Source organism: Accipiter gentilis, chromosome Z (genome assembly GCF_929443795.1).
Source record: "Accipiter gentilis chromosome Z, bAccGen1.1, whole genome shotgun sequence".
NCBI lineage: Eukaryota > Metazoa > Chordata > Aves > Accipitriformes > Accipitridae > Astur > Astur gentilis.
The window spans coordinates 25,580,865-25,607,302 of NC_064919.1; the positions used below are offsets into that span (position 1 = coordinate 25,580,865).

The 26,438-nt window shown below is 39.1% G+C and overlaps 1 protein-coding gene across 1 annotated transcript in view; it reads right to left on the minus strand.

Moving 5' to 3' along the window:
* The window catches only part of CAMK4 (calcium/calmodulin dependent protein kinase IV), a 178,243-nt gene that overhangs the window by 42,683 nt on the left and 109,122 nt on the right, over positions 1-26,438 (minus strand). The window contains exon 5 of the mRNA XM_049794867.1: positions 18,505-18,577. Coding sequence (XP_049650824.1) covers positions 18,505-18,577 — 73 coding nt within the window. The remainder of the gene's footprint in view (positions 1-18,504; positions 18,578-26,438) is intronic.

Genomic DNA, 26,438 nt, shown 5'->3' on the forward strand with positions numbered 1-26,438 from the left:
CAGTTCAGTGCTTGCCGGGGTGAGCATCCTACTGAGAGACAGTTTCTGCTCAGCCAAGGCAGCAGTACACAAAATGCTGGAAACGAGTAAGCGGAAATGACTTTCCTGCCTGCTCAGTGCTGCACTGGAAGCATTTCAGATGAGGAATGTCTTTTGTCAGGCAAGAACAGCTCAGGCTGCAAGGCTGTTAACAACATGTCAAAGAGGAATGATTTAAGGGGCTGCTAGTTCCTGTTCAAGGGGGGAATGTGGAGCAGAGAGAGCTTGAAGCTCTACGGAGCTTTTATCTAAGTATAAAAAGGAAGGTTACTGCTGAAAATGACACCTTTCAATCTGCGAGGCTCAGAGAAAACTGGCAAACATATGTTTCACTCAGTCTTTTGGCAAACACTGAAGATAGCACTGCAGACTATGAGGCTGAGCTTCTGCACAGTCTCATCTATGACAAGGTCTCCAATCTCTTATGTTTATATTTTTAATTTTGGATAATTAACATTCTTCAATTTAGCCCTGTGCTAAGAGATTGCCTATAATCCATCTTTGCTTCTATTGCTGCTTTCTTTTTTTTTTTGCCTTTTTTTTTTTTAAAACTGGTTTCCAGGTACATTTTTTCCTTCTCTCTCCTGTTCTTCATCCCACAGGGCTAAATAGTCAAGCCATTTGTATTTTCTTGCTCATTTGGCAGCCTGCCCCTCTTCTCTACTATCACACTGACTTTGTTTTAGCCTGTCCACCTCCTTCTGCTCAGGTCTCTCACACCCCCTTGCACCGCTTCTGTTACCCAGATACTCTCACCAAGATCTGTATTAAGCACCAGCTCCCATCCACCTTTATGCATCTTTCAGCATCCTGACAGGACATCCTTTAATCGACACAGCTCTGCCATTTTCCTCACACAGCAAAGATAAACAGTTTCATGTGGCTGCTAGAGATGAACAGCATTCCGTATTGGCAGGTCCACTGAGGTCTGTAAAATATCAACTTCTCTCAAGGGTAGTAACCATTTCTGTTACTGGACATCTATATAATGTTGCCAAGCACACAGATGGGGAGACATCAGATGGAAATGCAAGTGGAGGAGAGAGACTTAGGTGTATTTATACACCACAGGGTGTACTACTACTACATCCTAGATATACAAGTTGAACACCTAGTGTGATGCCATTTTTGCAACAGAAAAATGCAGTCCTTGGATACCGGAGGGAAGGTATTCCCATGGAGAGAGGTGCTGCTGCACAAGGCTCTTGTTAGACCAGATGCCAGAACAGACTGATGGCTGCACTACCATATGCTGTAACACCTATCGCTTGTATGTTGAGTCTTTTCTGGACTGAAGAACAAGCAAGGATTTTTGGAGAACATGAAAACTCTCATTTTGGCAAGGAAAAAAAATAAGTGGGATGCAATATTTTAAATTTATAAGGGGATACATGTAAAGATAAGGTCTATCTGAGTGATCAGGAGAATTTGTTCCATTTTGAATTATTTTACCTTGAACACGGGTGCCTGCAATGGTATGGATTGGAGTTCTCCCAGAATAGTTGCAATCAGGTTCAGATCTCCCAGTAAGAAATCTATTAATCCTGAAGTCCTTGTCCTTATGAGCAGAGATTAAACATACGGGCTTATTTAGCTTAACAAAAGTTGTAGGCTTGGAGGGGAAACAACTGCTGTTTCTCAAGGCAGCAGATAAACATGAAGGATGGAAGGAGGAATGAAAACCCACAGATGTTCCCTAACACTGGGATGAGAACAGGTTTCCAACAGGAATTCTGGAGCAAAAATCTGACTGGTCTTATGATCGTGGCTCAGCACTCTGTGAGAAGATACATCTATGATGGCAACGCCAACAAAAGAAAACTGCCTAAATTAGAACTATGGAGAAGATGGAAAGGAAAGGTTGAATTTCAGATTTGAGCATCCTTTCCAGGCTCCAAAAGGGAGCACCTCTGCAGTGTCAGGGATGCTTTTTCCAGGCTGTGGAGTCAACAAGGCCAAACTTAATGGCTGTGTTTGCTCCACTGACTTCAGCACAGCATTGAGGATACACATGGATGGGGGATCGAATCATGGTAAAATCTGTTCTTTTATGTAATGTATGTCTATGTTTCAGCATAGGCATGTATTTTTTTCCCCTGCTAAATCAGTGAACAGGAAGTTTGGGGCTTCAGCTGGTAGTTACATGCAGTCAGCATTCAGCTCCTGTAAGCTTGCAGTGATGAGAGTAACTGTGTTTAGACAAATATGATTAAACAAAGACAGAACAGTTTCAGATAAACCAATGCTATTTCCAAACAAGGAAACAGACAATATCAGGCACACGATCAAATGTAAGATTTAGAAGGAATAGCTCAAAAATATAACACCAATGAAAATGCAAACATTTTCCACCATTAAAATGACATTTACTGCACTTACATCTTTGACAAGCTTAATTATTTTAACTGCCACCATGTTTAAGCTATCTTATCCTAGGTTTTGGAAGATTTTATCACAGAATTGCAACAGCATGCACATAAACTGTGGGCAAAAGCTGATTATTTTCCACACAAAAAAAATACTACAGAGCCTACTGAGAGCAGCCAATGTTAAGTTACAGACTATCGAGTTACGTGGATGACTGTATGCATGTAAATATATATCAGCACACAGTACACAAACTGAGTTAAACAGATGCATTTTTCCTAGAAGAAAGCACATCCATTTAATCTGTTACACATTAGTGCAAAATTAAGAATGTGCATCACACTGACATTGCTTCCACGTGGAACTGTGCATCTGTACCTGGTGCTGCACACCAGCCTCTACTACTGTGGAGGGACAACATCCTCCACCAGTATTTCAAGACCCTGTTTGGTAAGCTGTGACCATCCTGGAAGGGGACACTAGCTGGCTGCCTACCACATGGCTAGTCTATGTAGAGTTATAAAAGCAAAGCAAGAGGTCATGCAGTGACAGATACTGTGGCTGCCAGGAAAGTATTGTGTTTTAGCTGATCTCTGCTGGCATGCCTCTTTTAAAAATTCTGAAAAAGAGATGTACAGAGATTTCAGCTAAGGCTTTATTTGCCTTTAGTGGCTGGTGAGAGGGCATGCAGGTTTGCAGTTCCCTATTCAAAGCATCTTCTTTCTTTTGCAGAATCCTTTATGAAATCAAGGGGGATTGATTCTGGAGGTACAATTACCCACTGTGAACTAACTATGCCACAATGAGTTAATAAAATCCCCAGGGAAAAGTGTAGTTTTAGGAAAACATTTGCCAAAACCAAAGTATTCTAAAATTCAGGACAGGACCTGAAATCTGTAGTCTGAAGGGCTTCAGTCTTTGAGACAACTCTACTTGCTTCAGCCAAAGCCTATCAGTATATGATGCTTGAGGCTATACATATTACATCATGAAGACTGAATGTACTTCTCGGTAGTGCACATTAGAATATGTGAATCTGCAACGTTTCAGTCCTTTCCTCAAGACAAGCTACTTCTTTTCAGAAGTAATGCCAGAAGCAAAATACTAAAAAACAAATGCTAAAAAGAGGCTTTAATTTGAGCAGCTCTACTTTTTTTGTAAATGGCTGCAGGCCTCTTGTATTTATTTTTTCCAGCCATATCTGAGGGCATCAGTTTCTTTACTTTAAGAACACCGTTTTCTCAAGGCAAATCCTGGGTAAAAAATTGCTGTTGCAATGGTGGTTGAAGGCAGAAATACATAAGAAGAATTCAGACTAACAGTCACTCTTACTCTGCTGCTTTCTATTGCACAGCCTTTTAAAATATTCCCTCCTCTGACCTTCACTACATGGAGAGGAGACAGAAGCTCCCACAGCCTGTGGTCGACAAATGCCTTTAATTCTGCCAGTCGAGGCCAAAACAAGAGTTAGAGCCACTAACAACAGGCAGGGCATTATCAGCCTTGCAGAGTATTTTTTCTTTTATTTTAAATCTGGGAAGACTCAAATTTGAATATTACTTTTCTTCTTTTTTTATCAAGCAACAGGGCATAACTGAGACTCCAAGCAACCCTCACTGCCCCAAGCAAGGCGGCATGCATGGCTGCTGCTCCTAATACTTGGACCCTCTTTCTGGAGTGGGCAAATCCACCTCAGACAGATGCAGAAGCAGGCAGCAGGACGCTGTGGAGCAGCTCCTTGGTGATGCCTCATTTTTTGTGACAAAGTGCCTGGCATGCACACCTTTCTTGTGGAGGGGTGTACTTTCCAGCCTCACAAAGGGTTTTAGTAAACCAGCATAGCCTTAGCTTTTTTACCCTGGGTTTATTCCAGTTTGTCCAGGTCATATCTCACAGCACGTCTGTTTTCCAACACAGTCTTTTCCTCTTTATGTTGAAAAAGGGTAAGGAAGCTTAATCAAATGCCAAATATAACAACATTTTAAATAAACTTATTCCTAATATTGTATTTCAGTAGGGTGCATTTATTTAACATGCAGAATGCTTTGGTCTGAACAGACTTATTTGAAGTACAAAATGGAGCTATATTGCTAAATCACATTAAACAATTTTCTAAGTTAATTAAAACGTAAGTTCTGTACACTCAAAGTCAGTGTTGATGCCTAAGGAACAGAACAAGCCCACTAGCATTATCAACAAAATACACAGCTAAATTCATTTACCTATTAAACTAAACACACTACCTATTAGAAGGAACACTGAGGTATTGTTTGCTAGCAATGTTCCCCTGCTTAGAAAAAAGAAAATTAACACAAAATGCAGGGGAAACACAGCAAAATAGACCTATGCTAGATCACAAGGAAAAGTGGCCAAGCCAAGTTCAAAGTGCTTTTCCACGTGTTTAAAGTACATTCATTCACAAATATACTGCAACAGTTATCTTTAAATGCCATGACTATATTACATGGAAAATGAACTCTGCCCATAAAGTGATCACCAGAGCTATCTGCCCCAATGAAAGGTCCCAGTGGCAGAAAATGCTTTTAGGGTGCCCTGAAAATATCTTCACCCTGCTTAGGCCACAGTTCTACAGTCAGTGACACTCCTGCATAGAAGTGCAGTGGTGCTCAGAAACTTGTTCTTGCCTAAATGCAATGTTTATCGTATTTACCATTTTCTTTAAAGAAACAGGCTCTTTAAAGCTTCTGTGATTTGAACTTGACACCTAAAGGATCCCCTGTAGTGAGGATGGGAAAAACAGAGCCTCTTCTTGTGGCCAAGTAATAGCCAAGGGTAGAGATGGGAGTTTCAGTGTGTGATACTTGACTTACTGGAACTTCTTTCTTGACTACTGCAACAGAGATACCAGCATTTGATTCAAAGCAAACAATACTAGAGCTAGAAGGCAACCAGGGATTGAACCTCCTGACACTGGACAAAAACCATGCAAAATCATACTACCTTTCACTTTGAACAACATTACCTTCCCCATAAGCTGCAAATGACGTGAGTGGTATTTTCCTGGGACAGATATGAAGAAAAGTATAGAGGATTGCACAGCTATCTCATCGCACACTATCCTCTGGTCACTGTACCTTAGTAAATCACTATTTAGTGAAACCACACAATGAAAATTAGCCAGTCATTCTGACTATAAGGTCCCATATGTCTGTGTCATTACTGAAACAGCAGTCCCTGAGTCTAATTATCATGAAATGTTAAGTACAATTGCCTGCATTGCCAAATATCACAGAAAGAAAAGTAACTTAACAGCTTCTCAAAAGCATAAATCTTGTTTGAATATTTCACTCTTGTATACTTCTTTGTTACTTTCAAATAAATTTTACACATTTAGGTATAAAATTAAGAGGAAATTGAAACAGCAGCTGAAGGAAACTACACTACGTAAGGTGCTACAGCTTATTTTCAAATCTCATGCAGTTACTCCCACTGCAAATCTAAATAGCTTTAAGGGCCTATACCTGCAGTGGAAGGGAAGGACAACAGGCATAAAGCTAAATTCAATTTTGTTTCAGCGGAAAACATTGCATCCAGAGAGGGACTCAGAGCTGGGTCTTTGATCTCCCAACATTTTAGACACATGCTTCTTTGCAGTCCTCTGCTGGCGTGCTGGACTGTGTGAGGAAAGGTCCAGACTTTTAGGAACAGGAGAGCATTTATGGCCTCCCATCTTGCACTTTTTTTGCATTCATTGATCAACCAAAAGCATTAATGCAGCTGTCCCCTCCTCAGGATTACAGGAGGAACGACAGAGAAGGTCTACATGGTCTCCGATACCCCCAAGTATCACCAGTGCAGGATTATATCTCTCTGCTCTAGCAGATAACCTCCTTCCCCACGTGCAATTCAGAGCTCAGAATATTGATAAAATACAAACTATTTTTTCAAATCAGAAAAAACTGCACACTCCCTCAAGTCCTGCAGTGTTAACAGAATAGCATTAAGCTACAGCAGGGGGACAAGAAACACAATCAAGAAGGCCAGTGACAAACACTTCTGCAGTCCCTGCTGGCAAGGCCATGCTTCTGCGTATGCAGTTCTTTTCACACCATTTTTCACACGTAGGCTTTTGTGGGCACTCTGGGGCCTTAGGGGTCTCCCGTTTGAAGGGCCGGCAGGCTCTTTTCATCACCTCTGGCTGCAGATGAGACTTTTGGAAGGGACTGTGTCAGGGATGATTTTAGCTGATCTTTGGGGAAGGGCTATGAAGAAGGCTTTTTGTTCTTATGATCGCCAACGGGAGGGCCAGCAGGGAAGCATAAAGAGCCACCTTATTTACACCATATGTGAGGCTCTCAGGATGCTTTAGGAGTTTCTCCAGCTCAGAAGCCTTCAGAGCCCTGCCAGGCTCCTACAGTGAAATGTATGTTTTGTAGACACAGACTATACACTATTTACATTCCACAGGGACAGATGTTTGGATGCCATGTCCCTGCAAGACAGTTTGTACAATACATGTAATAAAAATTATAATAAAAAAGGACTATTAGCAGGCTGAAGTCCAAGGCAAAGGCAGTCTTTTTACTTTATGTCTGCTTTATTAACTGATAACAGTGTGCTCGGTAACATACAGAAAAGAAATGGGTGGCTGCCTAAAGCCAAGACTCAGACTTGTGCCCAGTGCTGGCACAGAACTTGTTTCCTGTGCCAAGCCATTTCCCCTCTAAAAGGGATGGCAAGGCCATCGCCGAATGATGCCCCAAAGATCAGTTAATCAGGCAGATAGACCCAGCCTTTGGACGGGGTCAGCACTCTCCTCACATAATATTTTCAACAACCTGTCTTATAAATGAAAGTACAGGCAAATTGCCCATCTGCCTGAGATTAATTGGGAAGAGGTCGAATCCTCAAGTCCTTAATCAGTTCTTAGACAACAACTTCCCTGTAAATGTCAGTCTCTTGGAATAAGAATCAACTGCAGGCACTGGCTCAAAAACAGCAGCACTTGGCACTGTGTTTGTGGTGTGTTGTGAGTTAAAACAAGAGCTAATTAATCTCTTTCACTGCTATTTCCAAATATTTTTCAAAATCAATACTGTAGTAACTTGTTTCCAAAATGAGAGGAGGACACCTTACTCAGATGAAAGCATAATTTAAGATCATGACAACTTAGCAAATATGACCCTGACTTTTTGCTGCACTGGACATTAACTGTAATACAGTAGATCTGCAGCATGATCATTAGTGCTTGTTCCATTTCCTCTATTAGAGATAATAGCAAATACAATACCCTCATTTCCTTATTGCTGATGGCAGCATTGCCAGACTCTTTTGACTATAAATCTTCTTTTCTCTGTGTGCTGCAAAAAGAGCTTTGCACTCAGCTTAAAACAGGTTTCCAAAAACATTTTTCACAAAATAATACTGAATCAAGGTACTGATAGATCAGGCTGGTCTGATAATAAAACCCACTCTATTTCCCTTCCAACAACTTAAATACAACATCAACAAGAAAAATCACTTTTAAATCTCTTTACAACAAAGAAGAAAAACAAATGAATGTAAGCTAGCAAAATGATGAAGCTACTAATTCAAAATGCCCTCACCCTCTAAACAGATTATCCTATGTATGAAACCATTACTTAACATTGCTTCAGAAATAGCACATTTAGGACACAAATGCATTCCTCTCTCATGCAGTGGCAGCACTTCAATAGGTTTCTTACATAACTTGACAGTTTACCTACTTGCTTATTTGTTCCTGACAGCAGTGTGCTAGAAAGGTCTCCCTGGGACACTCACAAAGCCCTTGTTAGAATGCTGTCACCGAATGGAAGAAAAGGCTGAGACGATTTCCTGGCTTCCATGGAGTCATCTCTGTATGTGATGTGTTAAATCACCCTCTCTGAGAGGATTCACCTTCAAGCCTCACAAAAAAATTTTGAAGAAATAAACACTTTGTGCCTGGAATACCTCAAATAGCAGTTGGTTGTTTTTTTGTTTTTTTTTATTAAAAAAAGCCAGCAACAATGCCTTAGGATGGATACTGTTACTTCTCCCTACAAGTCATTTAGTTGTATGCCATGTTCATGGCAATACTCACAGTTTAGATTCAAGGCAATAATGTATATAATTGCCCTGCAAAACACACCTTGATATCAATCCAACCATTGGTCCTGCCTGCCTTCACTGACTGTGATTTTAATAAGGTATATGCAAGCAAAAAAAAAGACTCTCCCCTTATTTCATTCCTCCTCTCTCTCTGACACCCTGCCTTGATATACAGGGTTTATTACACATATAAGGCAAGTTTTTTTATGGAAGTACTTCTTAGAAATATAGTTAGAACCCTAGTTAGAACCCTTTTATTCTGCAGTCTACTACAATCACTATTAAAGTGGGTGTTTATGCTATTTCAAGAGGCTACAAGCAAGAGCACATCAGACAGTATATACTTCTCATTATGGAGACTAATCTCCATTTTTTTTCTTGTGCTGTGATTTGCCTACACAAATAGAAGTAAAATTTGATAAGTATAAATAGTTATAAATAGTAAAATTATAATTACATAGATTTTCTTCTCTTACTGTGACTTAAAGTGCACTGTAAAACCCTTTGCAGTAAGCTATCCCTATAATATAACCCCGCTGAGTCACTGTCTCATACCTTCCTTCAGGACAAGACTTCACAGGGAATTCAGAATACCTGTCAATTATCCAAACTTTGTTAAATTAGTTAGTACAACCAGCGTATCTGTTGTGACATTCCTTGTATTAATTTGCATAACAAAAAAATGTTGCTTTCAGACTTTTGGAAAGTTGTTTCAGGTCAGGCATTTCTTTATAACTCATTAAGTACAACTGTTGTATACATAGTTAGCAATCATTACAACTACTGTCATGTTGAGTGTAATATAATAAGTATATATAAATTTGTCACATACACAAAACTAGCTTAATAGAAGTAGATAAAACTGACATTATGGAGGCTTACGTATTAGAATATGTTCTTCAGGACATCTGTTTGGTCTACAGTCAACCATATACAAGTTAAAAGTGACTTGTGTAGTAGGTATGCTGCTTTCAAGCTAAAAAAGATGCAATGCAAAAGAAAGCAATACTGTTGTGTTGCTTTTTAACTGAGTGAGATAGTTGGAAAAATATCATATGTTGGTATGTGTGAATGCAGGAGAGAGAGGAAATTTGGCAAGTTGCAGGTGACAGAAAAAAGCAGGCAGCCCATTGGAGAAACCACTTTTGGGCACAGCCTTGATGGGAAGCGGAGACAGATGCATGGGTTGCAAAATTGGCCAGCAGGCCTGATGCGGAACTGGCTTGTTCTTCTTCCCCTCTGCCTCCAACAGCCTTTAGAATAATCAGAACTTCACAAAAAGACATACACAACATGTACTTTGCCTAGAAAATATAAATATGCAACTATGCAGTTATGTCCTTGAGTATAGGGAAACCACTTGGGTGAAGTGAAGGTTATTTTATCATATCCTAAGTCAGAGAGATGTACAAAGTTTTAAGCTTTATATTAAATTTTATTTTCAGAAAACAAAATAACTTTCAATTAAGCAAAAGAAAATATCAAAGAATAGTAATAATTTCAATGCTTTAATAGATGACAGACCCCAATTTGTAATTAGAACTTTAGATCTATTTTAGTACGTTTATTTGAATAAAAAGCAAATGGTCTCAGTATAATTTCCAAATTGCTCTTAGATTTATGTACTGCATGCTTGCATATCATGTACATCTGCAAATCTCTGATCCACTTAAACATAATTCCAGCTAGACATTTAACTGGAAATGGATAAAAGCATATATCTGATTTCTGCACAACTCTGCAGACATTCATTTGCACAATTTGTGCAAGGCCTACTGCCACAAGCCATGCGGTTGTCCTTAACATGAAATTTCTGACATTAGCAATTTGTAAGCAAAGACAATATTTTACAAAAACCCAGTTCTTTAAGTACACTGCTAGGAGTGATCATAGCTGAAGATACTAGCTACAGAAGGGAATGAAACATGATGAATGAGTGCACAAACACTCCTGTAGTTAATGTTCAGGTGATAGATTTTCAACTCTTGATCTAAATAGCTTCAAAATATTTTGCATCTAACCTAATTATTACAGTTAAAAATTCAGTACTCTCCTCCATTTCTGTGTCAGTGACTGAATATTAAGAAGGGGAGTCTTTTTTTCTGTAAATAAAGTGCAAAGCAAAAAGTGCAATAAAAGATGTCAATAAAAGGAGGGGATGCCTTGTTACTTTGGGCCACATTTCTGACATATAACCAGAATTTTTAATTGGTACTAGCGATCTTGCTAAATTTCTTTATAGGGATGGTTCCACTATCCTCACTTCCTATTGGCCAGTTTGGTACTGTGGAAATATTCCAGAATTCTTTCTTGTAATTCTCTGGTCAATGTCTCTTTCACATCTGAGTAAAATTATTTACCTCTAGCTAACAGCAACAAACTCTGTATATGTTCAGTCATGTCAATGTCTTATTATTCATTAATGTTTTCTAAAAATGGAGCTGTCTTAACATTAATAAAAAGTTAGCTTTTTAAAAATGTTTTTGAGAAACACAGCAGAACTGGAATATACAGTAATTTGCATTTTATGTTAGTTTGCTACAGTTATCTTTAATATAAAGTAATTTGCCCCTAAAAACCCTGAAATAGAACAAATGCCAAAAGACTCCCTATAGATATGGCAATTTTTAAATTTAAGAGTTCCATTAAACCCACCGACCCACTGGGTCCTATGTAGTTGCATTAGCCTTATGACAAGCTCACAAGAAGGACCAAATACTAATAAATATATAGAAAGTTACACAGAAAGCTCTTCACATGTCCCCATGCAGATTTCCAAAATAAGACCATAGAAGGCCAATGTCTTATCCCTCAGAAGACATTTCTGAAAAATATGATGGGACCTGCTATAGAATGCTGGACCCATCCGCTTCTTTTTCTTCACAAGTTACATCCCTACCACAAAATGGAAAACAGCTCATGTCCAAATCCACATGGTTGTTTACACAGCACTTGTGATTACCAGGATTAAAAGCCACCATGTTCTTCACCACATCACTACTGAACACTTTAAAGCAAGCCTAAGTCCTAACCTTTGAATGCTATTTGAAAAAGCCTTTCCCTTGGTGTTTATCTTGAACAGGGCAGGACAGGAGCCAACAGTGTTATGAAATTACTATTGCTTCTTGGATGAAGAGCACTTGGCAGGGTCAATACTGCAGCTACTGCAAGCCATCCCTACAAAGCCAGGCTGAGTATGTGGCTGGTCACACAGAAGAGTACTTCTTCCTTTTTATCCTTCTCAACAGGCCAAGAGAAAATATTTCCCAGTCACAAGGGGTAGAAAGGGTGTTCTGGTTTTGTTTTGGTTTGCCTTACTCTTCAAGGTGACAGGACACCAAGGGAGGACAGCTTGACTTGGAACAGGTTCTTCTCCTTTTCATGTGGTCCGGGGAAGTTCAAATATATTTGTCTCCCAGTCCTCTTCCTGAGAACAGGATTATCTGAAATACCAGCAGCTAACACTAACAGCTGCTCTGAAGAAGCCCAGAAAGATGTACAGTTTTGTACCTATTCTTCTGGTCTTCCTTCACAGACCACACTTTTATGAGACTAGATGGACAGCTAGGGAGCACACTGGACAAGGTTTGCTGACAGAAGGGCATTGGATAGCAAAGACTGCTGCTGGGTGAAGTTGTTAGTAGGAGTTTTACAGTCACAGTTGCTGAATTGAGAGCAAACTAACTCGCAAACATGAAAACCATGTTACAAAATACCGGTCAGGAGACAGGGTGTTCATTACAGCCCCAGCCAATACTTCATGTGACAATAAGGCACTCCATAATCACATCATCCATGTCGTCCACCTGCAGCCCATTTGACATGACTCAAGGGCAGAACTGCCCAACACATTATATGACAAAGTGTAAAACAAATAAAACCCAACAACAAATACATAGGGAGAAATCTGGCAGGCAAAATAATATATCCACACAGTCAGTTCTCCAGGACATTATAACTGATAATCCTGTAAGGAAAAGGTATACTAAGGACTTTGTGTTTGTGTTTTATTCATTAAAAAAGGGCACTAAACACCCTAAAATCTGCTTTGCTACAAAAATCAGAATGAACAGGACAGCTCTTGAACATCTTGGGCCACCAGATCTAACTGCTCTGAACTACTCCCACCTCAGGGACACAGGTATCGACATATCTCCCTGAAGGTTCAAGTTCTGTTTCTGTGAGCAATCCTTACCTCCCAGGCATGGTTAAGGCTAACAGTGCTCCATGCCACCTCAGTGACAGGAGAGAGTTGAAGACTTAGCACAAAGAAAGAAAGCTGATTCAGCATCTAGGTTTTCTATGTGGTGTTTTTCCCTGCGTGAATTATTATAAAAGTAATACTGAATTTCTTCTGCATATTGACAACCTTTTTTCTTCTAAAAAGGAGAACAAATACAAGCATCCTCATTATACATTTCCCCAATTACATTGCAAACAGTGCTTTTAACTGCAGATAGCTGCTGTGCCTCTGCCTCTTCCAAAACGTTGCAATGCAAATTTCCCAAAATAAAGAGTGTGCCAGAGTGCAAGTGTTAAATCTGAAAACCAAAATTCCTGTTCCTGTTGGCGGGCTAGAAGGAGAATGGCAAAAGTGGACCATGTTGTCAGGGAACACAAGATGACATCATCATCTTTAGCACAGAACTGCAGCTGGAACTGCAAATTCCTTCTTGTCTTACAGTATCAAGCATTTGTCGTTTTACTAACAACCGCATACTCAGTGAACATGCTGAATCTGGCCTAAACCTGCAAGTCACTGAAATACCACTTCCAAGCAAACATACTGAAAATTTGACAGAATTTTACATTTCCTCTTCCTTCCTCACCAGAAAAGCAAGATTGCTGGGGTATGGTAGATTTGGATCAGAACAACTGCTGTTTCCTAACTGTACCCTGAACAATACTTATGCCAGGAATCTATTTCCCAGATTCCGAAAACCACTCCCTACTGCCAGAGGGAGAATGGATAACACTTAGGATTCATCAGGGAATGGGGAGAGATCTGAAGGTGCAAATGCCTCCTCTATTAAAAAGGAAACATTCTGCAAAATCTTCTAAAGAGAGGAAGTCAATGTTCTTCAATATCTACCATCATGCATAAGATTCCTCCTCTTACATAGAGTATTCCCCAATTTTGTTACTATTTTACACACGTCTTTATCCTGTGTTGTAATACCTAGGCATCCCTGCCATTCTCTTGTGTAGAATTTAACTTTATTTTCTACAGAATAGAGCCCCAGGTTTCTTCCCTCTTTGTCTCAATACACTTATTCTTCTTAACAGTGTGCCTTTTTAGGTCTGGGTAAGTATATATTTTTAATATAATACATTTGCCTCATTCAAAATTTCAGAATTTCAGAATTCAGTTTATACCTTGGTTAAATTCACCTCGTAGCTGGTGGCTAAAACTAAAATCCATTGGTCGCCTCTATATCCAGCAAGCACTAACTCAAAGATTGTATAGAAAAAATGAAACCTTTTCTTAATCTTTATCTAATGTCCACTTTTCTTTGAGTGCCAAAACCCCCAAATATTTTAATCAATTCTCTTGGGTCTCAGACAGTCTTTTAAAGTCTGATTACCTTATTTGGTTTAAGCTTTAATTGTTAGACATACCAGTGCCACAGGGTCTATAAAATATACTTGCAAGCTGCACATTCAAGGGAGGTTCTTACCTACTACCATACAGCTCATTATTGGACAGATCAAAGTTCACTGAAATGAATAGAAACCTTTAATCCAGATTTTCCCTCTCAAACCTGCAAGTGGCTAAGCACCCTCAGTCTTTGCAATTACAGCTGAGAATTCAGTGTGCTCCCTGTGAATTTAAGCTGACAAGGAACTGAAAAGAAGTGCAGTCATATAATGAAGATTGAAGTGGTAGAAAATTGAAATAAAAATTAGAAATGAAAACAGAGGGGGTCCCACATATAGTTTCAGGAAAATGTTCCTATCTAGACAAGATAATGGCCAATCATAAGAAAATAACCTATTATAAAATGTGATGGGAAATTAACTTAAAGATTGCTGGATGAGTTCAAAACTACATACAGAAGGTATGCTAGTAACTACCCTAATTACAAAAAGTAAACTTTTAAAAATAATTTCAAATTTAAATATAATGAAAAGAGTAATTTAACCCTCAAGCAGAACCTATCACTTTGACACTGATGTAGAGTAGGCAGAAAGGAACACAGTTTACTTTTACTGACAAATATAAGATTTTGAAAGTACACATTAAAAAAATACCAGTGTCATTTTCTTAAGTTTGACCAGCTAAAAAGTAGATGTCTCTTACAGAAAAAGTGTGTGTCTTTTTCTGACCAATATTTCACGGATTATTTGAATTCCATAACATCAGTAACTCATTCTGCAAGTCAGGCAGTGAAGATCTGGCCTCAGGACATCTGTGTGTGGAAATTCATTAAGTACACAAAATAGAAAAACTGCTACTAGAATAAGCATGTAAGAAAACCACACTGTACAGAGCTGATCCTCTGAGAAGGAGAGAAAGGACAATGACACACCAAGAGAGACTGCCCTCAAATACATCCTCTCTCAGGAATGAAATTCACTCGGTTCTGAGATGTCAGGTAGCAACAAAACCTCCCTACCTGTTCTGAACAGTGCAACAAAAGAGCCAAAAAGATGAATACTGGTTTGCCCTAGTTTTGTACAGGCCTTTTATCTTATGAATGAAGCTATCTGCCAGCTTGAAGAACAATGGAAAAGGTGAAGGTGCGGAAGAGAGAAAAAAAGGTAATTTGTACCCACTAAGGGCAAATACAGTCATGTATTTGGGAACACTGGATCACATGTAACCATCAGAAAGAAAAATCATAGGAAAGAGAAAAATGGATGCAGTGGTCTTCAAAACAATACTGGGTTTGTTATTCTTTCTGTTCTTGGGAGGACAGATATCTGATATATTTATGCTGGTTTGTGACCTGGAAGATTAAGATTAATTTTCTGTGTGCTACTCCGACTGCTTGCTTAATTCTTGGTAAGCCAGTTTAGAGCTAGGCTTACATGTAAGAAACAGATATACCTAGAAGCTTTAAGGGATTCTTTTTTCTTTTTTTTTTTTTTAAGAGTATTAATCCATTTGGTTTAACAATTTCAAAAGGAATTGAACAAAAATGCTTAGGTGCTTTTAAAATCCCACTTTACACTTTTGATTAAATCCCTTAGAAGTGTCTCAAAAAACCTTTCCTAAATGTAGACATAATACCTCCTCAAGTCAATGATCCACTGTGAGGACAGATCCATTACTACAGTGACAGCCCTTAACAAGGGATTTATAAAACAAGTAGACTAGTTCAAGAGAGTTCAGCAAAGGGAAGGCTGAATGCTTCTCTTGCTAAGAGCAATTTCTAGAAATTGCAGAGGTCAAAATGCCTACCTGATGCCAGGAGGGTATTCACTGGCATGGGCTACTGAGGAGATTGTACAATTATTTGGTTTTAAGAATGATCTATGGATATAATTCCTTTTATTCTGGAAAGATTACTCTGCTGCAGCAGTATTTTCCAGTTTCTAACAATAACTCCCATTCTGCTCATGAATCCCATTCTGTCAAGTTTACAGCCCCAATCTACTACAGCATTTCAGCTGGGCTGCAAAGCTCCCAAGTTGGGAACTGACACTTTCACAGCTTTCCCTGCTTTGACTTAGATGTTCAGTGTCAGCTATAAAACCAAAAGTCAACATAGTCCATCCTAGCTAGGGATCTAGTACAAGGAACTATAAAAATCCAAATTATTGCATGCTCATAAAAAGGTCAGCTTTTTAGCTTCATACATCACTGTTCCATTGATTTCAGCCAAGCTATTACAGTTCATACAAGCTGAAGAACTTCATCTGGTTCTTGGCTTTTAAAATAAAGAGCCGAAACACCTTCTGAAACGTCTTTCAGCAAAACTTTATCATTACTTTTGCAAAAGAATAATAAATAATGTAGAACCATCTTAACTGGGGCACTTCAATTGGAAGAAAAAATTGGTCATAAAATAATAATTTGACCCAATTTTAAGAAGTTTATACAAATGCATTATGCTGTGCACTAAACTTAAATACATAATCTAGATTACTTTGTATGAGAATGACTTAGTAAGCATCAGATCATTCAGAATGTAGCATGAAGTGAACATGATGGTCCTGCAGTATAGAATCATAGAATCATTTAGGTTGGAAAAGACCTTCAAGATCATCGAGTCCAACCATCAACGATGTATGTCTGGTTACTGCCATAAACACCAGTTCTCCCATCTTTAGTATGAACAGGCTTACAAATAATACCAAAACATGATTTATAGGAGTTTTTCGCAATGGATTATTTCCTTACCATCTCAGGAAAATATGCCCCAGTTGGCCTTTTCCTTCTGAATAACTGCATTACTGCTGTAACCACATTAACTGTTCCTCACCTCTAGGTACTTTCCACAGAGGTCAATCATCATCACTAGTCCTTTCCTAAGGACAGCTCTTTTGACACTGCGTCTCCGCCAATGATCTGTACAGATCCTGCCTCACCACTACCATCCTTCAACAGAGCCCTTCAGGCTGACCTGTCTTTTTTCCATGTGATCAACAGTTGTTTTTCGTTTGACAGTCTGGAAATACACCCAAAGTCAGTCATGCCCCATAGGCACTATCTGCAGACCTCTGAGCACCTATGTCTGCTCCAAGATCTTTGCAGCCTTTCTGCTACCTGGCTGCTTCACTCCAAACATCTGCTGCAGACAATCACACAATGCCACTGGATAAAATCCAAAATATCTCTTGCTGACTCTGAAGTCAGACTGCCAGGCACAGCAGAAGGCACAATCTTTAGCATCTATCTCTCCTTAGGCCTTGCTAACATCTTAGTTTCACAAAGTAAAATCACCTCTATATTACTATTTGTCTGAAACGCTCCAAATGTCCCAACTGGACTGTTTTTTCTGGTCCAGCATGTCCCCTCTCTTCTGCACTGGAAGTGATCAGTGCTAGCATATAGACTAGACATTTGACAAATTAATTTCTTAAGTACTTTCCCAGCATCTGATTGCTGGTTTAGTGAATACCTGGTGTGAAATCATATGGAAGAGCTACAAGTGTCTGAGAAGTATGCATAATGTACGGAAATACTGTATTGAGCCACTAGAAGCCTTCATCTTCTTGTCTTTAAAATCTTTACACCTTTCTCTAAGTGACAGAATGTGAAGTACTTGTACAAAAATCTGAATGTTTGAAAAACACATAAAATATAGAGGAAGAAGATATATTAGGAAGTGCACAAACTGCTGGCACAAACTTTATTCTGATCTCTCTCAATATTCCTGTCATTCTGTGCATGTACATGCAATTTGAAGAGCAGTGAGAACTGATTTTTTGATAGGTATGCTGTAACACACACTATCCTCTTTCCCAGTAGTCCACAATTCCTTGCAATGAGCCTTGTTTGTATAAATGCTCCTGCATAGTGGCAAAAACTGTGATTGGTCACCTTCAGGCAACAACTGCAAATGAAGTGTAAGTATTTTCATGGCAATATTCTGCAGAAGTCTCTGACTCAAATTCTTGTACTCTTTAGAAAGCTAACATGTTTGGCCAATCTATCACCCTTTTAAGTTGAGAGGAAAAGTAATGCACTCTCTTTTGTTTAAGGTTCCAAATAAATTACTGTGACATACTCTGCAAAAAAAATGAATGAGAGAGCACACAAGTGCCAGCGATTTCAAATTACTTTTGGGGCTAAAATGGTCAGTGCTGAACTCCACAGGGTTTTGAGACTGGACAGAACACACACTCCACTGTAACAGGTGACTTAGAGCATTAAATGTATTGCTGACTGCTATCCAAAGTCACTTCTTGCCCTTCAAAGAGCTGCTACCTTAAAAAAAATCAATACAAAATTAATTATAGGAGGGAACTTGTGTGGACTGTCTCCAGTGAACTCTGCTTCTTTCACACGTAAGTATTTATTGAGCTATTATAGGTGAAATATTAGGTGCTGAGCATATGATGCTAGATAATACTCACAGCAACCGCCTCCAGGATTTGTTTAACAGCATCAGCAGCATCTCGTTCACTGTAGTAACCCTTCTCCACAATCCTACAGAAAAAGCAACAAGAGAAATTGGTTATGCATTAAGGTAAGTAAACCGTGCAGGCAAAAGCTTCTTTTCAAAAATGAGCTAGAAAACAATCAAATTTAAATATGACAAGGACTACAGAATGCCCCCTAAAGAATTGAAAACAATCCTTTTGCAATTTAGGTTACCTTTGATTCACAGTTAAATGAAAAACTAGAGATAAAATATCAACTAGGTAAGAAGCTTATAATATATATACATTCAGTTGAAAAGTTTTGTAATTTTCTAAAATTCAGGGATTCTGAATTACTCCCATATAAAACTAGGTATCCTTTAGGAACTGCTTTTTCATTTCTATATTTAACTTTAGCCCCCCCCCCCCCCCCCCCCCCATTTAGTTAGTTAGTTATTAAACAAAAGCACTGTGCTATGCACACACAGACCTGAATTATTCAAGAGAAAGGGTTGGTGTAAGAATTTACTAGCATCAAATTATCCCTCAAGTATAATGGGCTGAACAATTGTCTTTTTTCCCCCAATTGCTAGAAAACTGGGGGCTTTTTAGGCAAAGAAACATGGTTTCATTAAAACTAAACCTACTTTTTTTTCTTCTTCTTAACGTAAATAGCCCGAATGCTATGTTTATTTTGTACAGATGACACGGTAACAGTTTGATTTTGTAAATGTGCTGACCATGTGCAGCTTAAGGTGAATTCAGCAATATTTATGAGTTCTGAAGATCCTGCAAAACTGGTTTTCTTTCCCCCTTTTCTTTTACATCAGTTCAATCTTGTAAAAACAATCAAAATCTCAACTTTCTTCTTTAATAATGTTATCTCCCTGGAACCTTGCCAAGATAAAAAAACGAAGACAGAAAATATTTTTCTGTGTTAAGGTAATGTTCTGAAGTGGTATATTTCAACACGTTGTATGCCATGCTGCATAGAAAGGGGAGCAAGGGTTAATGCAGATTTCTGGGCTGGCCTTCCAACCCAGCTACAAGTGACAAAGCCCAGCTCTGCTATTGCAGCTCTTTTAGAAGAACACCAGCAGCGATACAGGGTCTTGGGGCTGACTCAGGATTTGCATTGCATGTTCTCCAATAACTGCCATTAGAAATGTGCAGTTCAGTTAAACAGAGTCAGCAGAAGATACAGATTTGCACAATGACATATAAGAAATTAATAAAAGAAGGAGCTATCATTAACACGTACTATTGCTCCATTTAAGACACCCAACAGTCTTTTTACTATTGTATTTAACTACACACAGTATTTGTGAACTACAATAATCCTCCCTCGGAGAGTTACCTTAAAGGTCAGATCTTTGACCTGAAGTTTTGATTTTTTACCATATTCATTTTTCAAAACCCAAGAAAACATAAACAGATGTTGTGTAGAAACAGAACGTGTGGTGCCTATGAGACATTTTATAAAATGACCTCCTGCAAGCACACAAGCCAGTTTTACAAAACAATGCCCTAAAATCCCCACGAAGCAGGAGAGCAAGAAGCCTATAACCTCTGAAGTCAGAAGTTGCTGTAAAGACCTTCCTTCTGCTGCAGAGTCTAAAAACAGACTCTGCTTATGGAAAGAAGGGTATACTCCTTTCTCCCCACTTTCCCTCTTTTGCAGTATCTTTTTATCACTTCTCTTCTCTGAAATAACAACTCATATTGAGCTACCTTCAATTCAACTCCTTACAGCTTTACAAAAGCTGACAGGAAAGGTGTTGACTAATGTACACATGGAAAGCATTACTCCATACTCATCAGAAGATTAAATGCAATAAGAAACAATGCAAAGGTAATAATCCACCAGAAACAGTTGTAACAAGCACGACACCACAGAAAATAGTCTGTACAGGGATATTCCTAACCAGCTGCAATTATTTTACCTTAACACTCATTGTGTTCACAGAAAACTAAGTTTATTCATGTGGCATCAGTAACAGCAAGCAATCCCTCTCAAGTAGGAGCTCTTCTATTTCACCATGATTTCTTGGCTGCATAATTATTTCACCTTATTTCTAGAAAGTTTTTTTTTCTGGCAGCCCTTCTGCTACCATCCCATATACACTGCTTTGCCTTTTTCGCATTTGTGTACCTCCAGCCCTTCCGCTGCTTTGGTCATTTGTTTAAACCATCAGGGTGAGCTTTACTTGAACTTACCACAACAAGGGTAAAACAACGCAAAATATACTCAATGAGGGAAAGTGTTAGGCTTTTAGCCTCAATTTTAGGAAAGACGTTAAGAAAAATCATAAATTACACAATAAAATGCTACATTATGCTTGAAAGTTAAGATTCCTCCTTAGCTATTTCAGGCTGAATTATCCTCCTTTGGCAGATTACATGGTGAGACATGAGCCCCAGTGACACTCTTGCTTGGGTCTTAGTTTCCCAAATATACTGGTTAGGCTTCCTCCTCCTTTTTAATTCAAATAAAGTATTTTGTGTCAGCCAGCAGGTTCCTGTCTGTAGCATCCATAAAGATTCTGAGAATACAGACATTGCCCTCATCCCACCTGCCCCCTTCCCTGCTGGTATTTTGGGTGCTAACTTGCTCCTCTGACCATGGCACAGGACTCATGTTAAAACACTGTCCTTGCTTTACAGGATTCCATGTATTAAAGATATTCACATCATCATTCTGTTAAGCTTACAATCTTTAGTAGGGCATGGGAGATCGTAATAAAATTTCAAATTTGATTATAAGGTAGTAAAACCAAAAGTCTGCCGTGCTAGTTTGACCCTCTGCTTTCAAACTGCCATAGATTTTGGAATATAGTCCACAGTGCACCACAGGAAAAAGAAAGGCATTCTGGGGCTGCTGCTATGGAAGTGCTGCACGTAGGCTGAGCTGCCAGGAGTGCACCGAGTTTAATTCTACCATCACTCAGGTCTATGTCCCCTAGGAACGGGCCACCCTGCCCATGCCTTGAGTCCAACAGCTGAAGGATGAGCTTGAGCACCTGACCTTAGAAGCATCTGAGGCAGAAGGTTTTAAGGTTTCAACAAGATTTGGAGTTCTCTGATTTTCCAACATATGTGACTAAGATCAGAAATACATGGCAGTACAGTTACAATTCAATTTACATTTCTCTCTTCATCCAATACATTTCTACTTTTACAGTATGGTAAAACAGTATTTGTTCTATCCTTCCTTTTTCAAACAGATAAGCCTGGGGTAAAAAAAAAAAAAAAAAAAAAAAAGACATCTCTAAATGCAGCCAACTTCTTTGTATTTTCTTCCACTCAACAAAATCAAAGAAAAGATGAAGTTCAAAGCTTCCTGTCAATGCCTGACCAATGCAGGAAAGAAAACCACCTGACTGCTGGAAACAAGAGAGATCAAAGAGATGCTCAAGACTGCCCTCTTGACCACAGCATGTAGAAGACCAGCTCACCCTGACTTAGACAACTAAATATTGCTAAGGATAGGATACTGCTCTCATTATTTACATTAAACATGTAACAGAAGATGTGCACAGACACTGAAGATGAAGCCATTGTGAATTTACACTTTACAGTAAACAAATGTAATGAAGTGTGGGCCTGTATTTCAGGAGAGCAATAAAAAACAACTGTAGAGTTATTGTGCAATGCACATGACTCATCTGCTGATATTACATGTGAATAACATGCACTGGCAAGCCAGTTACAGCTTATGTCACATGTAGTTAACTTTCTATTTTTTCAGAAGTCTAGAATCCAGACTTCTTGAGAACACAACCCTAATTCTTAATTAATAATAATCTACCAAGTAGAAAACCTAATCTTCTGTAACAGCAATAAATAAAAAAAGACATACTTCTTGCTAAAGATGAAAATTTATTTCTAAGGGCTCTCTGCTTTAAAACTAAAACCTCGCTATTAGGCAGTAAGGAAAAGTACCAAAAGAAGATTATCCTATAGTTTAGGTCCTATAAGAATGCTGGTGGATCATTTACATATCTATTTTTTGCATCCTCCCTGCAATATTTTACATAAGACAAATGGTAGGTGTGCCAGTTTGCTTTATTATGACAACACTCCTACCTGAGACCAGCGAAGCTTCTTTACAAGGATTTTTCAATTTCAGCCTGCAGATTAACAATGACTCATTGCCCTTTTTTCCATAATGGGAGGAAACCTGCAGAAATGTCTTATTTTGTTATTATGGAAGCAAAAACAATTATATATACCTAGTTTTCCTTAAGGAAAGCATGGATGGAGAAAGATTAAACCTTTGTTGAGAGGACAGAAAGATAGGAACAGCAGTAATAAGGAACTAATTAAATACTCTCTTTGATATGCAAATGAAGGAGACAGGTAGGTCAAAAGAGCTCTGGTGAGAAAAACTGTGAGGAAGACAGCAGGGAATCTAGAAGAAGGGATACAGAAATGCTTAAAGTCAAAGAAAAAAAAAGCTTGGAAAACCACTGAATTTGATGTTGCAAACATCCAGGAAATTCAAGACAGTGTTTCAAATCAAAGATGACATTCTAGAGCAAGCAAAAATGCGATGTTGATTAAATAAATGATTCATATTCTAATTACATTTATGTAGAAGCATCTTTTCATGCTTGTATGAACAGACATTGAGATATGCTGATTCAGTTGTTTATGCTTGTACATGGTGACACACCCATCTAACAGTGTCTGTACTGACGGACACCAAGCTACAGGTCTCCTAAAATACCACCTGATTTAATCTTGTCTTTCTAAGAACATGTGAATATATTTGAGACAAATCTGCCTCTTTCTATAAAGAAAACCAGGGAAATATTTCCCAAGAGCCCCTCTTCACTCCCCCTTCCCTCTACGACTGGAGATCGAGATGCCCCTTGGGAACAGCCCCGCTGCCCACGGTGTCAAGAGGCACCCCTGCCTGCCTGCCTGCCCGCAGGGTCCAGCCACCCACCAGAGCCCACTCCACTGCACCCCCCGACACAGAGCCCACCACGGCCGCCCCACTCCAGCAGCGGTAACACCCTCCCAGCTGCTGCTGAAGCTCAGAGGTGGAAAAGCCTTGCGCCTGTCAGGTAACGGAGCTATAAAGAATTTAGTACTGAGCAAAACCACCCTTAGCGCCACACCGCCCAGCAAGCCTCTGGAAATGGTATGATGTATTTCTTGTGATGCATGCTGTCTTATACACAGCAAGTAGTTGAAATTTGGCAGCTTCCACGTGATCGTCACATGTATGCTTTCAAGTGCTTAATAATTTGCAGTAATGCTTGCCAACTTCCATCTAGCCTTTCTAGCATTTCTGTTCCCTCTGAGTACTGCAAGTTTTCTGGCAATATAAATCCTTTACCTTTGCAGACAGTTTTCAGTGCAGCCTTTCTCTACCACAATAGTGCAACGCTTGCTATGTTCCTTACAGTGTTTCTGTTATACACATCTTCATCAGAGTCTGCATCAGCAGATGCATAAACTCTTACCGGCATTCACCATACTTCTGCAGCCTGCAGTATGGTTTGGGAAGACCATGTGCTGGATTTTAGTCCTTTTGGGACGTTCTTCTTAGGACTTGATACTGTGCTTTAATTCACCACATCTGTATGAAGCCACTGAAAGCAGTGAGATATCATAGTAAAAGGAGGTAGGCAGTGGCCACACTTGTTCTGCAGAAACTTTATTACTGGTAGGAAAAAAATAAAAGGAAGAGCGCAGTCCTGCTAAACTAAACACATTTGATCTGAAAATCAATGAGGAAAGAGATGAGGAATCTCAATGGGTCATTTTAGAATCAATTTTCAGAGCAGTATTAAAATTATATTGATATACAATTTTACAGTTGACTGGAATACATGTACCTGGGGATTAATGACAAGCATGCTAGGCAACAAGTGGAAACAATCAATCTCCTACAAAAACAAACAAGTGAACATTTCATCACGGAAGGGAAGGACTAGGCTTCAGGTTTGATTTTTCAATAAGTAATAAAACAGAGGGCCAGATCTTTTCAAATCCAGCAAAACAGCGCTTGCATAGCTGCAGTGGTAAAAAAAGGAATCAAAAACCACCCAGCAACCTGCTTTGAACAGGCAGAGGACTCATCCAATGCCAGAGGATGCTGGACTGGGATAGCCACTGATGGCACACAACTCTTCATGCAAGACTGCCAATACCTCAAATTCTCAGTCAGCACTGGCTGTTGCCCCGGTAGCGAGACCTCTCAGCTAAGATGGAGGAAGGGTTGTCTGTCCTCCCTCGGGCAGCGCAGTCCACCAGGCCACTCCAAGCCTTGCACTGTAACAACTCCTGAAACCTGTGATCGAGAGCACCAGGTGGCAGAGGAAGCAATGCGGAAGAGGAACCAAATGGTACAAGAAATGGGTACTTTACCAGCTCCCTGACCCTGAAACCTAAGTCCCTCTCTGTTTTGTTTTCCTTGGGTATGGGAAGCCAGTGCAACAACTATTCCTGCAATTTTAAACATAAGCTGTTCTCGTGGCTCCTTGTGATCAAGAAAATTTGAAATCTTACCGACGTTAACAAACTTACTTTTTCCTCCCCCACGCTCTAAATGGACTAGTTCTCCTATTCTTAGCTTTACTTCCCTGCTTCACTCCCACACAGGCCACCCTACCCATCCTCCAGCCTTGCCTGAAATCTGAGCAGGTAAAATCTGTTTCATGCTTTCCTTACCTCAGATTGGTAAGTGCACTTAGTTTTGTGCTAGCCAATCTAAACAGTTACTCTAAAATTTGCAATATTTAGCCATCATTTAATATTGCTACTATAAATACTATTTCTCCACACTGTGGAGTCAGTTGTATTTCAGTATGTGAATCTAGAAACATTATCATGTAGCTTGCAAAAGACATGCTAAATCTATTTAGCCATCCAAAACAGTAAAATTTTTTATTACTTTATCAGTTCCCAACATTGTTTCTCTTTCTTTCTTCATGCTATGTCCGTATTTGCTTTTTAGATCATTCTTTATAAATATCACAATATTCAAAAAAGCCATCACTGGTTTTAGGGTCATTTTCATTCTGCCTCCAGCTGGCTTTTATCCAAAAGTCTTGTATCACATCTTACCTGTGGGCTGCATCCTGTTACATCATGTACAGCCGCAGGCAAGACACTGGCCTATATAAATACTAGATCTATTCCAATGCCAGTATGTGCTAACAGTTTTTTAAAATACTTGGTTCTATATAATAAATGTTCATTTACTTAATAGTTCTCTGGTTGTCATGGAGATTTTTTCTGAATGTATTCAGTTAATTCTTATGCAAATTCTTCTATTTCATTAAAATGAAATTAAAAGATTTCTACATGGTAAAGTAAGACAGAAAATTAGCAGAAACAGGACAAGAAAATGCCATCACTCTATTCAACAGCAAAAATGTTTCCACAAGGAACACTTTCTCAATGAATGATTCACAGATCTACTGGCTCATACCTGCACAAGGTGATTCCAATTCCTTGTTGCTTTGATGCATTTGTTTAGTTAAAACGTAAGGTTTCTCTCTAAATATTTAGCTATTTTCCATACTATAGCACTGAAGAGTAATAAATATTAGAAAAGTAGTTCTGATTCAGTTTGCTGCTTCTCCCTTATTTTACAACCATTTTCATAATTCAGTGCAGACTAGCTGTTTGCTGTGGTTTAACCCCAGCCAGCAACTAAGCACCACGCAGCCGCTCACTCACTCCCCCCCTCCATCCAGTGGGATGGGGGAGAAAATCGGGAAAAGAAGCAAAACCCGTGGGTTGAGATAAGAACGGTTTAATAGAACAGAAAAGAAGAAACTAATAATGATAATGATAACACTAATAAAATGACAGCAGCAATAATAAAAGGATTGGAATGTACAAATGATGCTCAGGGCAATTGCTCACCACCCGCCGACCGACACCCCGCCAGTCCCCGAGCGGCCATT